At 37.9% G+C, this 12,383-nt stretch overlaps 1 protein-coding gene across 1 annotated transcript; it reads right to left on the bottom strand.

Moving 5' to 3' along the window:
* Positions 1-777: 777 nt before the first annotated feature.
* On the bottom strand, positions 778-12,022 carry arl8 (ADP-ribosylation factor-like 8). Its single transcript, XM_049564716.1, has 6 exons — positions 11,600-12,022; positions 8,927-8,987; positions 8,695-8,842; positions 6,454-6,537; positions 6,132-6,283; positions 778-2,564 (listed from the first exon to the last, which is right to left on the bottom strand). The coding sequence occupies exons 1-6, from the start codon at positions 11,643-11,645 to the stop codon at positions 2,516-2,518; spliced, it is 540 nt and encodes a 179-aa protein (XP_049420673.1). The 5' UTR covers positions 11,646-12,022; the 3' UTR covers positions 778-2,515.
* Positions 12,023-12,383: the final 361 nt, after the last annotated feature.

Raw genomic sequence — 12,383 nt, 5'->3', positions numbered from 1 at the left:
TATGACTTTTTTAGGACTTCTTTAGCCATACTATACTGACTTTTTATGACTTTTTTTTGACACACTATACTGTGATATTTTTTACATACTATACTATGACGTTTTTATGACTTTTTTTTTTTTTTACATACTATACCATAAGTTTTTTCAACATACCATACTATGACATTATTATGACTTTTTCGACATACTATACGGCTACGGTTTTATGGCTTTTTTCAAAATGCTATACTATGATGATTTTATGACTTTTTTGACATACTATCCTATGACATTTTATGAATTTTTTCGACATATTATACTATGAATTTTTCCAACACACTATACTATGACTTTTTTATGACATACTATACTATAACGGTTATTACTTTTTATGGCATACTATACTATGAGGTTTAATGGCTTTTTTATGACATACTATGTCGTTTTTTGACTTTTTATGGCATACTAAACTATGACGTTTTTATGACTTTATTGACACACTATACTATGTTGTACATTATTTTTTAGAAATTGAGAAGCTCCTTTTACTTTCCTTACAAATGGATATATTGCAGATGTGAATATATTAGTGCTTGAATCACACTTAGCTTGGTTCTTGTTTTAAAAACAAAACAAATCACTAAAATCACCTTGTTGGCTTTGTTTTGTGGATAAATGATGGTGGAAAGGAAACACTTTGGCCCAAGCTTAAATGTACATGTCTGATATTCCTTTAACTCCTATCTAGAATTGTAATCACATGTATTTAGAAAAAAGACAAACATCTATTCAGGCTCAAAGTTCAAAACAAACTTTTATTGAAAATAAAACTGATACAGTACATGACCCAGACCGGACATCACCACACCGACAGTATAAGATCAGTTCTCTTGCTTTGAGATCAAGGCAAAAGCTGTAAACCTTAATGCTGCAAGGAGTCTGGGGGCTGCACAGTTCACCCTTTTTCCTCTTAGTGTAAAAATACCTTGTCCCACAACAGACTCTAGAGACCCAGAGGCACCCCCTGACCAAGATGGACACCAGTACTTCATCACTGTTTGAATTCAGACTCAATGAAACTCATGCACCTCCTCCTTTTTGGCCACTGTGGAACTTGCAAAAGGTAGACATGGTTTCAAAGTGACACGTGCATAGATCTGTTCAAGGATTCTTATACCAGGTGAAAGAGGGAAACAGGTAAAAAAAAAAAAATCATGGGTAGACTGTCAGATTCATACACAAATGGTCCTTCAGACACACAACAGCATGATTAAGGCTGAGGATCAAGTATTGTAACTGTATGATGAGATGGCCAGAATATTAAGATCATCTTTCTGCTACTGAACCTTAAAGTCCAGGATGGTTGATAAGTAACAACTTCTCCATGACTGTGTGGCACCTTTTGATGGTGGCTCATTGTGATCCCTTTCATTATAAAGTACAAAATGTTTAAAGTGGAATATGCGCCAAAATGGCTGCAGAAAATTAAATGTTTACATGAGGATGCAGTGGATCAGTCACACACCTGCAGAGCACCAATGATCATTTGTTAATACAAAACAGGTCTAGATGCTAACAAGCCACAAGCACACCTGCACTCCCTATAAAAGCAAAAATAAAATGAATAAAATTAAATAAAGATCATAATGCATCATTAACAAATCGTAGTGTTTAAATCAAAAATACTGTTATTAAAATTAAACGTTGTACTTGCACTTGTTTCAGCCATTTAATGCTTTGCAAAATTAAATAAACGGCTTAAGTAATGTGTAGATTGAAGAAAATATCTGCATGCCGACACAAGTACAGGCTCAAAGTTTATAAAGAAGGGAGATATACGTTTGACCACATTTCATTAACGGTACCAATAAGTTCTAATGTGAAAATAACCACCAACAGTGTAGCTTATGAAACTGAAATCATGTGTAACAGATATTATTGGCTGTGCCGAAAACAATAACGGAAATAAAACATGAGAACATTATTCTGAGAAACTCCCTGGTGCCACCTTTCCCCATCAGAACTGGTTTTACAATACTGCTTGTAATCCCTTTGTTTGTCCTGCCATTATTTTCCTGAACATGAACAAACTTACAAAGAGGCAAAAAGAAAATAAAAATAATAGAGCTGCACCGCTGTGATGTTTATGGCATACTCTTGATATGATATGGTGTGGCGTAACATGATATGTAGTGTAAATTATGTCCAGTGCAGCCCTGCTTTACACTTGGACATACTCGTAACTTACTGAAATGATCCTCTTTTCCTTTACTTTAAAAGTGACTTCCTGTTCCAGATAACCAGGTCAGTTTATTACTCCTGGCCACGTTTCCACTGACTGGGAGAAACACCAGTTTCCACTGTAACAGTTAAGCTGTGGAAGGTGCTCCTCCTTCCTGTGCCATCTCCAGAGGTCAAAGTCCAAGTTTGTCATTAAAAAAATAAAATGTAACAATAAGCCAGTAAGGACAAGCTGTTGTTGCCACCAGGTAGGTGGTGCAGGTAGTCAGGCCATCGACGGCTGAGGGACGGGCTATCTGAGTCCAGCTCTGGAGGTCATCCACTCAAGGCCTTGACATAAACTGAACGAATGAAAAAGATGTGTCAGTGGAAGAAGAATGTACATACTTAAGACAGAAAGTAGAAAGTAAGTTCATTCAGAAAGTAAAGAGTTAGTACATACTTTGGTCAGAAAGAAGGAAGAAAGTTCATTCAGAAAGTAGGAAGTATATATATATATATATATATATATATATATATATATATATATATATATATATATATATATAGAGACAAAGTAAGTAAGTACATACTTTATACAGAAAGTACATACTTAAGACAGTAAGTATGAAGAAAGTACATACAGAAAGTAGAAATAAAGTATATACTTTGCACAGAAAAGAAGAAGTATGTACATACAGAAAGTGTACATATAGAAAATGTACATACAGAAACTAGAAAGTAAGTATACTTAGGACAGAAAATAGGAAGTAAGTTTATTCAGAAAGTAAAAAGTACATACTTAAGACAGAAAGTAGGAAGTGTGTGAATACTTAAGACAGAAAGTATGAAGAAAGTACATACAGAAAGTAGAAAGTAAGTATATACTTTAGACAGAAAGTAGGAAGTATGTACATACTTAAGAGAGAAAGAAGGAAGTAAGTACATACTTTAGACTGAAAGTACATACTTAAGACAGAAAGTATGAAGAAAGTACATACAGAAAGTAGAAAGTAAGTATATACTTTAGACAGAAAGTAGGAAGTATGTACATACTTAAGAGAGAAAGAAGTAAGTACATACTTTAGACTGAAAGTACATACTTAAGACAGAAAGTATGAAGAAAGTACATACAGAAAGTAGAAAGTAAGTATATACTTTAGACAGAAAGTAGGAAGTATGTACATACTTAAGAGAGAAAGAAGGAAGTAAGTACATACTTTAGACTGAAAGTACATACTTAAGACAGAAAGTATGAAGAAAGTACACACAGAAAGTAGAAATAAAGTATATACTTTACACAGAAAAGAAGAAGTATGTACATACAGAAAGCGTACATACAGAAAGTAGAAATAAAGTATATATTTTAGACAGAAAGTAGAAAGTAAGTACATACTTTAGACAGAAAGTACATACTTAAGACAGAAAGTATAAGTACATACAGAAAGTAGAAAGTAAGTACACACTTAAGACAGAAAGCAGTTAGGAAGTACATACTTTAGATAGCAAATCGGAAGTATATAAAAAACTTAAGACAGAAAATACATACTATGGTTAGAAAGTAGGAAAAAATGGACATACTTTAGACAGAAAGTACATACTTTAGACAGGAAGTAGAAGGAAAGAACATACTTTAGATAGAATGTAAGAAGTATGTACATACTGTAGACAGAAGGTAGGAAGACTGTACAAACATTAGACAGAAAGTAGGAAGAATGCACATACTCAAGATAGAGTGGGAAGAAAATTCATACTTTAGATAGAAAGTATGAAGTATGTACATACGCTAGACAGAAAGCAGGAAGAATGTTCATACTTAAAAGAAAGTAGGAAGAGTGTTCACACTTTCCTGACAGGAAGTAGGAAGAATGTTCATACTTTAGACAGGAAGTGGGAAGAATGTATGTACTTAAGACAGAGAGCGAACACTCTCGACAGGAAGTAAGAATAATGTTTGTACTTTAGACAGAAGGTAGGGCTGCACAATATATCATTTTATAATCATCTATGTCAACTTGCACAAAAAACACATCATAAAGGCTGTGTTATTGCCATCAGGATTTCTTTTGAGTCCGTTGAAACAGAGTACCAGCAGTAAGGAATATCATTTTCATAATATTCAACATATCACGTATTCTCCTCATATTGTACAGCCCTAACAGAAGGCATATTTCAAGGATGTTTTAATGTACTTAACACTTGGCTGTTTCTCCCCTGGCTGCACTAAATGTTTACAACATACTAGTGCTGAGCAGATAAAGCTCAGTGAGACGTTCCTCCTGTTTGTGCTGAGGTAAGACGCTTCAGGGCTTTAACGACAGCACACACACTGACCTCTGGTGGTTGGCAGTAGTTACAGCAGCCCTTAAAGACTGGTGTTAACACCTAGTCTCCATCTCTAAAGTGTGAAATAAATCTCCAAGACGCCTACATATTAAATCTGTTATATCTTTGTTCACAAAAGCTGCAATATGCTGCAGTAAAATGACATTTAAATGCCTTGTCCACAATGTTTTTTTTGATACAAAATATTAATGTACCTTTTAATGTGGTGCAGGGCCAGAGTGCAGATGTGTTTTAGCTTTGTGGTTGATATCCGTGTGACAATTTATATGAATTGCAACATTATGTGATGCAATCAAGAAATATATTTATAAAACATGACATTCATAACCCTTATATTAGGTGGCATTATGTCCATATTTATGACTATATCTCTAAATAACTCTCCTCTTATTCTATTTATGTATACAAACAATTTATTGAAACCAGTGTTGGCTCTTTCATGAACTGGAAACAAATCCAAGTTTGCACAAAGAAATATCTTGGTGATACACATTATCCTGTGACAAACCATCTGTCTACATCTTTTAAATCAATAAATTTGTCCCAGTTTTTCTGTTGTCATGTAAAGGAAACATGGTATTGATTATATAGGAATGGCAAATGGAGCCTCATGAAGCTTTGGAGCTTTCTGTTTGTGCTGAAGAAGATTTGAAGCTTTGGGCCTTCACACACAGCAAACACAGTGACACCTGGTGGTTTGCAGATGTACAGCAGCCCTTCAACATGGGCCAACATGTCTGATTTTAATAGTTTTGGCCTCATATGTGTGCAATAAAAGTTCAAGAAGCCTGTGCCTTATTATTAAATATGTAAAGGTTTTAAAGTGATGTGAAATGTAGATGGTATTGTGGAATGCATCACAGTGAAAATAATTAGGTACTGATTATCCAAAAAAAACTACATATGAAACTTCTTTTTTTTTTTTGACACAAAGCCTTAATGTACCTGATTGCCTTTTCAGACTTTTTAAGAGGGTTTTAGGACTTTTGCAGGGCTCCTGTTAAACAGTGCACTTCACAAGAGTGAAACAAGCTCAGGAGCGTCTGTATCATACGCCCATCTCTACAGTTATAATAAGATCAGTTTAAAACATCTATATAGTACTAAGTATAAGGGCTCATTTATGCTCAGCGTTAGATATGGAGACAGAAGAGGCCTTCAGTCTGTACTCTGTGTTTGTGTTCTGAAAGCTGACGGATATGTACCACCAGAGATCGTGAAGAGAATGTAGCGTAGTTAAAGCAAGATTCAACCATAGGAGACGACAAAGAAATATCAATAATGGCAGAACTGAACAAATGGGTGATATATAATAATATAGAGGGAAGTTTGTGAAAACAATTATCCATTCACTACTTGTTGGGATGTATACAATGACCGCACAGATCACAGCCATCTACAAAGCTACAAAGCGACCTCCTCACCTCATTTGTTGCGAGGTTGAACTTTTGACTCTTTACATAAATCGAGTATAAATGAGGCCGTAACTTTAGGTCTGTTTGCCAGATGAACAGGATCTTGATGGAATTTCATCACTGTCTAATCACTGACTTAGTTAGTAAGCATCAAGATATATCTCTTACCCCTCTCCTGTAAGTGCACAGCAGGACTGTATGTGCCAGGGGTGGTCTTTAATGGAGCTCAGGGTGAGGTATTTGGAGATCTCCGCTGCAGACATACAGTCCTTCATATCCTGCTTATTGGCAAATATCAACACAGCTGCTTTCCGCAGGTCCTGAGGGGAAACAGTACAGAGAACAATGAGACCATAACCCACTCTCTGCCACCGTCTGGAACTCTAAACAATGTATCAGGGTGGAAGGTGGAAAATCACAGTCCATTATAAAAACAGAGTGTGTGTGTAGACTATTTCCTCACAAAGATGTGTTAAGATGGGCGTTTTACCTCATGAGCCAACATCCTGTAGAGCTCCTCTTTAGAGATGGCCAGCCTCTCTCTGTCTGTGCTGTCCACCACCAGGATGATGAACTGCAGAGTCGGAGGCAAAAATCACACTGACTGACCTCTTTTCAAAAAGACATTTACAGCAGTGAAATGCGACACAGCGGGTGGGCATTTCCGGGCCAAGGGCCTCACAATGGGTATTGGTGACTGCTTTGCTAATAAGCCCTGTTTGAATGCGAGAGACAGTGACCCCGTATGACAAAAGACCAAAGGCACGTTAATGGTGGTGTGAGGGAGACGCCATTTAAACCAAACGACCCAGGAAAAAGTTTCAACAGCACGCGTTATCCAACATGACTGTGACCCAAATCACAGCCAGGGATCTACACGAGTCTGACACTGCTTAACTCTGGAATGAATGAGTGACGTTACCATAGTAACTGCAGGGTTACTACAATATATGGTTTCTATAGTAACCTTAGGGCTCCTAATAACTCTATTGTGACAGATATTTAGTGCTTCTCTGCCATAAATCTCAGCTTCTTCACTGCTCTTTATAAGATCAGGCAAAAATAAACCTGCCTTGTTATATTTCAAAGTATAAAACTAAAATACAAAGACAAACATGACCCCTACAGTTATTGCCCAATATTTGCTGGATTATTTAATTATGTGTTTGGTCTATTAATTGTCAGAAAGTAGTGGGAGTGAAGCCAGCAATTTCCTCACCTGATTGATTTAACTTTTAGTCTACAACCGCAGGGGTGGGTAGCACTGCATTACAAGTAACACACGAGAAAAAAAATGTTTTTCAAGGCATTTTCATGTTCCTCATTTAAACTGTACTTCTGCTCTTTACTCAATTTATTTTTGAGCCACTAATCCACCTTTTACATTGCCACATTGTGCATTTATACCTTCGTTACAATGACTCTGCTCTCAATGCAGGGATTGAGTGTGCAGGGGGGAGAGCTTTTCTACTGCAGATGCGAAAGTTGAAGCTGCCTGGAAGAAAAAGAAGCACCCCTGTCTTTTGACAGTGATGCAATGATGATGGCGCAAAACCCAGAACAAGAAGCAGCTTTTCTTGTGTGATTATGGATATGTTATTTTTCGTGTCTTACATTAATCTTTGGTGTTATGAGCAGCCTTATCTTGTCGCTAGGGGTCTGTTGGGCTTTTAAATTAATTAATCAATTAATCCTCATTAAAAGAGGTTAGGGTTATGAATTCATTTATTTTGCACTGGTCTGCACATAAAAAACAAACAAATAAATAAAAAACAAAATGGAAAGGATCTTGTACTTTGAGGAATTTATTAACCACATACTTTTTCACTTAAGTAGGTTTCTCAAATTCTAATTTTCACATTGGCTTGAGTCAGTTCTATAAGGGTAATTGCACTTTTACTTAAGTATAGTTTTTTAGTACTCTACCCAACACTGATAAAAATTTTAAACGATTACAAAGTCTCCAAGCCCATGGTCATTTTTGCCTGGGGAAAAAACCTCCAAAACACTTGAACGATTACCAAAATATTTGCAGATTTATTTCCTGTCATTCAAACAGTCAAAAACCCAAACACAGTCAATTAACTATCACATAAGACAAAGAAATAAAGCACAACTGAGGCTTGAAAAATGACTTAAATGGTTAAGAAATTATCAGAATAGCTGCTGAATTATATTCATTCTATCAGCCAATAGTTTCAGCTCTTTAGCAGAGACATGTAAGACAGCAGGAGTTGAGGAGTCAGGTCCTATGTGAATGGAGGTGGCCTTGTGTTAACGTGTGACCTTAAGAGTCAAATGCAGCTTAAACTACTGTAACTCTGAATATCCCACCATGCTATGCACATGGGTTTGTGTGTGTGTGAGACAGAGAATCAGAGAAGTATGTTGTAATAAAAAAAAACGTGTCTGGCAGATGTTACAGTAAAGTTTAATCCATATGGTTCTCTAGGGACCTCTCTTTAAGACACATCTGCCTCTGCTGTGACTCTCCTCTTCTTCTCCTTTCTCCAAAACACTGCGATGGCTGACCCTCACTTTGCTTTTCAGACTGGCCCCTTTGTGAAAGGGTGACCTCTGACTTGGGCGGCCCCTGCTGCCGTCTGTGCTCTGAACAAACACGCCAGCTGCCACGCTCAGGAAGAAAACCCGCAGCTGGACAATACTTGTGTTCCCTGCCTATGCTAGAAAGTAGTACACAGTGTACAAAGTGTGTTGATGTGTTTCTCACCTCTGTATTGGAGTAGTAGGTGTTCCAGGAGGACCTGAGAGACTCCTGCCCTCCTATATCCCACATCAGAAAGTGAGTGTTCTTCACCACTATTTCCTCCACGTTGCTGCCGATGGTGGGTGATGTGTGGACGACCTCATTCATCAGACTTGATGAAACAGAATGGTAAAGTGAGTTATTCCTGCAGTAAAGAAGGATGACTGACTGTACATCTGAAAATAAAACTACTTACAACTGGTAGAGGATGGTGGTTTTCCCTGCATTATCTAGTCCGACGATTATCACTTTGTGCTCTGCAAAACAAATACAGCAAATAAACTGTGTGATTAGCATGAAAAACAATCTTCAAGAGGACACTGTATACAGAAAACACTCAAGTAAATGAATTCTCTTCACTGTAAGTCACTGTAAAAACATTCAGTGACAGTGAGTCATCTGGTTTCAGTCTTTACAATGCATTCATGTCATTCAATGCTACCTATTCAAAATCATACAGGCTGAACTCATTTCAACGCTTCCTGACCTTCTCTTTTCCCATCGTCGCTGAAACTACAGGAACTTCTTTCCATTCATAAAACCAGCGAGCACAGTCTGCAACAGTAAAGGCTTTGACGGCCGTGAAACAGACAAACATAACAGACTAAAAGCAGAATCAGAGCTGACACACACATGCCAAAATATCCCACTTTAGTGCTTTGACTTTTCCGCCCTTCAGAGGCCGCTGGCAGCCGAGGAGGAAGGAAGTCTGGTCAGAGGGCTCGAGGTTCTGACAGTCTGGGTGCATCGTACTGGGTGTCCGAGGATGTCACATGTCTAGTGCTGCTACCCTACGATGACCCTGGGAGCACAACTAAACCGAATGTGGCCGTTACCAGCATCTCTAGCACATCTAACCCAGTTTTGGTCAGATTCCATTTAAATGTTATGTTGCTGAGAACTAGAGCTGCATTGATTCATCAATTAATCCATCTGACTAGAACTATTTTGATAACTGAATAGTCGTTTCGGTCATTTTATTTTAGCAAAAAAGCCAAACATTTGCTGGTGCCATGACTCTAAAATGTGAGAATTTGATGCTTTTCTTTGTCATTCGTGATACTAAACTGAGTAGCTTTGGATTTTTGGACAATTGGTCAGATAAAACATGACATCTGACGACGTTGCTTTGAGCTTTAGGAAATTACACAGGTTAAGTGTCACAGTGTTTTCCAACATTTTATTGGCAAAACAATTAATCGATAAATCGAGAAAACAATGAGCAGGTACAGCCCTACTGAGGACAGAGTAGATGTTAATATAAGCAATCACTAATTTATTCAAATGGATTACCTGAAAATAGCGTTCTAAGCAGATACACTTACAGGTTACTAATCTCTGAAACATTAATGTGTTTCTCACTTCTGCAGATTTATAAAGCAAAATCGTGACAGTTATGATCAGGAGGAAAAGCTACTTTGCATGCAGGTATCTTCCTTATTGATGTCTAGGTCTTCTACCACAGAACGGAGCATTTTTTAAAGTGATGACACCCCAGGCTTGCTTTTCTGTAGCACACACAGTGCAGTAGAGGAGAATAAAGCCATAAAAATGACATAAAGACACATTTAAAGTGAAATTAAACAAGTATGAGCACCAGCACTTCCTTTCTTATCAGGTGATCTAATCACTGTGTTGCTTACACTCCACTCAGACCACTCTATCACTCCTTAGATGTGAATGAAAGTAGACAATGGGAAGGATAGCAATAATGCTACACGGGCCAAAAGACTTAAGAAAAGACGAATATGTATATAAATACAATTAAAGGATAATAACTAATCATTGGAGCGGAGCATAATATGACTGGTCAGTTCTCCTGTAGCTCAGCCTGCAACGGACCCAGATCCTTTGTCACTTCAGCTCAACTCAAAAACGTTCCTACTCCTCATTACGACAAAAACAATACTCACACTCTGAAGGAAAAATGCTGCACCAACCAGTATTATGTATCTTAGTATCTTCAGAATCAGACTAAGATTTATTAGGCTTCACTTAAAAGGAATTTGCTTTGGTTTATGCTGCAAACATTAAACATGAGATAAGATATTCCTCCATTAGTCACACTGCAGGGAAATATGCATATTAAGATGAATAAAATTAAGGCAAAGTACCAGTACTGCAACAATCAAGAGCATGAATATGGAATAAGACAAATATAATAAATATTTGACAAAGATACTTTTAAAAAGTACTATAGCATTAGAAGCTGTTTTTAGTATAAGAGAGCTGTGAGGTTTGGTGCAGGATGTGCAAACATATATCTGATAAGAGAAGATTCAATTTTCTTACAAACAAAACAGCCATATTATGTACCCTGCAGCATTAAATGGGAGACATAAAGCATTTTACATCCCACATTGGAAGACATAAGGGTTTTTTGGATGATTTTCTCAGCTCTTTGTTGCCCTTTACTCGTTATTCCTCTGCCTTTGTTTCCCACTTTCTGCCTGGGATAGTGACCCTGTATGAGAGCATGTAGCCTTCTGCAGAGTTGTGGTAAAGTTATGTAATGTGTCCTGGACAGTGGAGTAAGTTAAAGCTGATTGACAAGTGGATGAATACGCTCCTGCAGGCTTACTGTGACTTACTCGTGTTGATTGACAAACTGATAACCAGATTAACTATGAGAGTGGCCGACAAAGGTTGGTAACTGCACTTTAAACTGTTGTTGTGACGTGCGAGTGAAACGCAGCCAGCTCAGATGGCTGAGTCCTGAAGTCACAGTGAGATGTAGCGAGATAATTCACCCCCATCTGTTATTATGGCTCTGACTGCTCACTTTATGCTAACGGGCTAACAGTAATTATCCTCGGTTGAGTAGCTAGCGGGACGTTAGTGAGCCGTTAACAGTTTCACCGACACCCACCTTGGTTGCAGAAGAAGCTCCACAGTTTGGCGAATATGAGGCCCATTGTTTAGGTTAGTGTCCGTCCGTCTGTCCGTCAGTAGAGTGGGCAGCAGCAGCGAGCTTCTCCACTCTCAGGTCCACACCGTACAATCCGCGGCTAGCTAACATTAGCTGGATGATCTCTTGTCCGCTAAACACCTCACCGACCTTTTGAACGCGGACTCCATGCGCTCCGGCTGTAACTAACACGGTGATAAAATAGTGTCGGGTAACATAGATGTGACGACTTGTTACCGAGCGGCAGAGGTTAACGTAAAAGCCTCCGTAAATCGCATAAACACAGGGTGGTAAGCGCAGCACTGTGTTGACTCTGCTGCTTGTACGGCGTCTTCTGCCCGTTGGCTGCTGCTGGCAAGTGGTTCACCGAAAAAAGCAACCCAAGCTGTTCAGTTCTCTTCCGGTTACGTGATGACGTCAGGCGCTGGCCCTTCTTTGAGAGCAGCTTTCAAAAACATTGATTTATATTATCTTGATTTATATTATCTTGTGATTATAAGTGTAATAAACTGCCCCTCAAGCTTTCCTACTTTTACAGACAAGCTCTTGCAACTTGGATGATTGTTTCTCCACATTCACATATAATATGAAACAATTAGCTTGTATTGTCTAAAAACAAGTCCATATTTAAATAAGAACTGATTGACAAGGGTGTCATATTATCCTTGATTTAAATGTATTTCCTGATCTTGGCAATCTCTATGAAGCTATGAATATTTTTCTGAAATGTGTTTAAAAAGTGTTA

Source organism: Epinephelus fuscoguttatus, linkage group LG21, assembly GCF_011397635.1.
Source record: "Epinephelus fuscoguttatus linkage group LG21, E.fuscoguttatus.final_Chr_v1".
NCBI classification, from domain to species: Eukaryota; Metazoa; Chordata; class Actinopteri; order Perciformes; family Serranidae; genus Epinephelus; species Epinephelus fuscoguttatus.
Note: the sequence above shows the minus strand (reverse complement) of the source record. Positions and strands in the feature narration are given on the sequence as shown.

Bases quoted from the DNA above. Each gene is read 5' to 3' on its own strand.
- arl8 (XM_049564716.1), bottom strand. From the start codon at position 11,645: ATGGGCCTCATATTCGCCAAACTGTGGAGCTTCTTCTGCAACCAAG. The intron at 8,988-11,599 runs GTGGGTGTCGGT...TTTGTTTTGCAG, and splicing joins GAGCTTCTTCTGCAACCAAG to AGCACAAAGTGATAATCGTC. The intron at 8,843-8,926 runs GTAAGTAGTTTT...TGTTTCATCAAG, and splicing joins ACCACCATCCTCTACCAGTT to TCTGATGAATGAGGTCGTCC.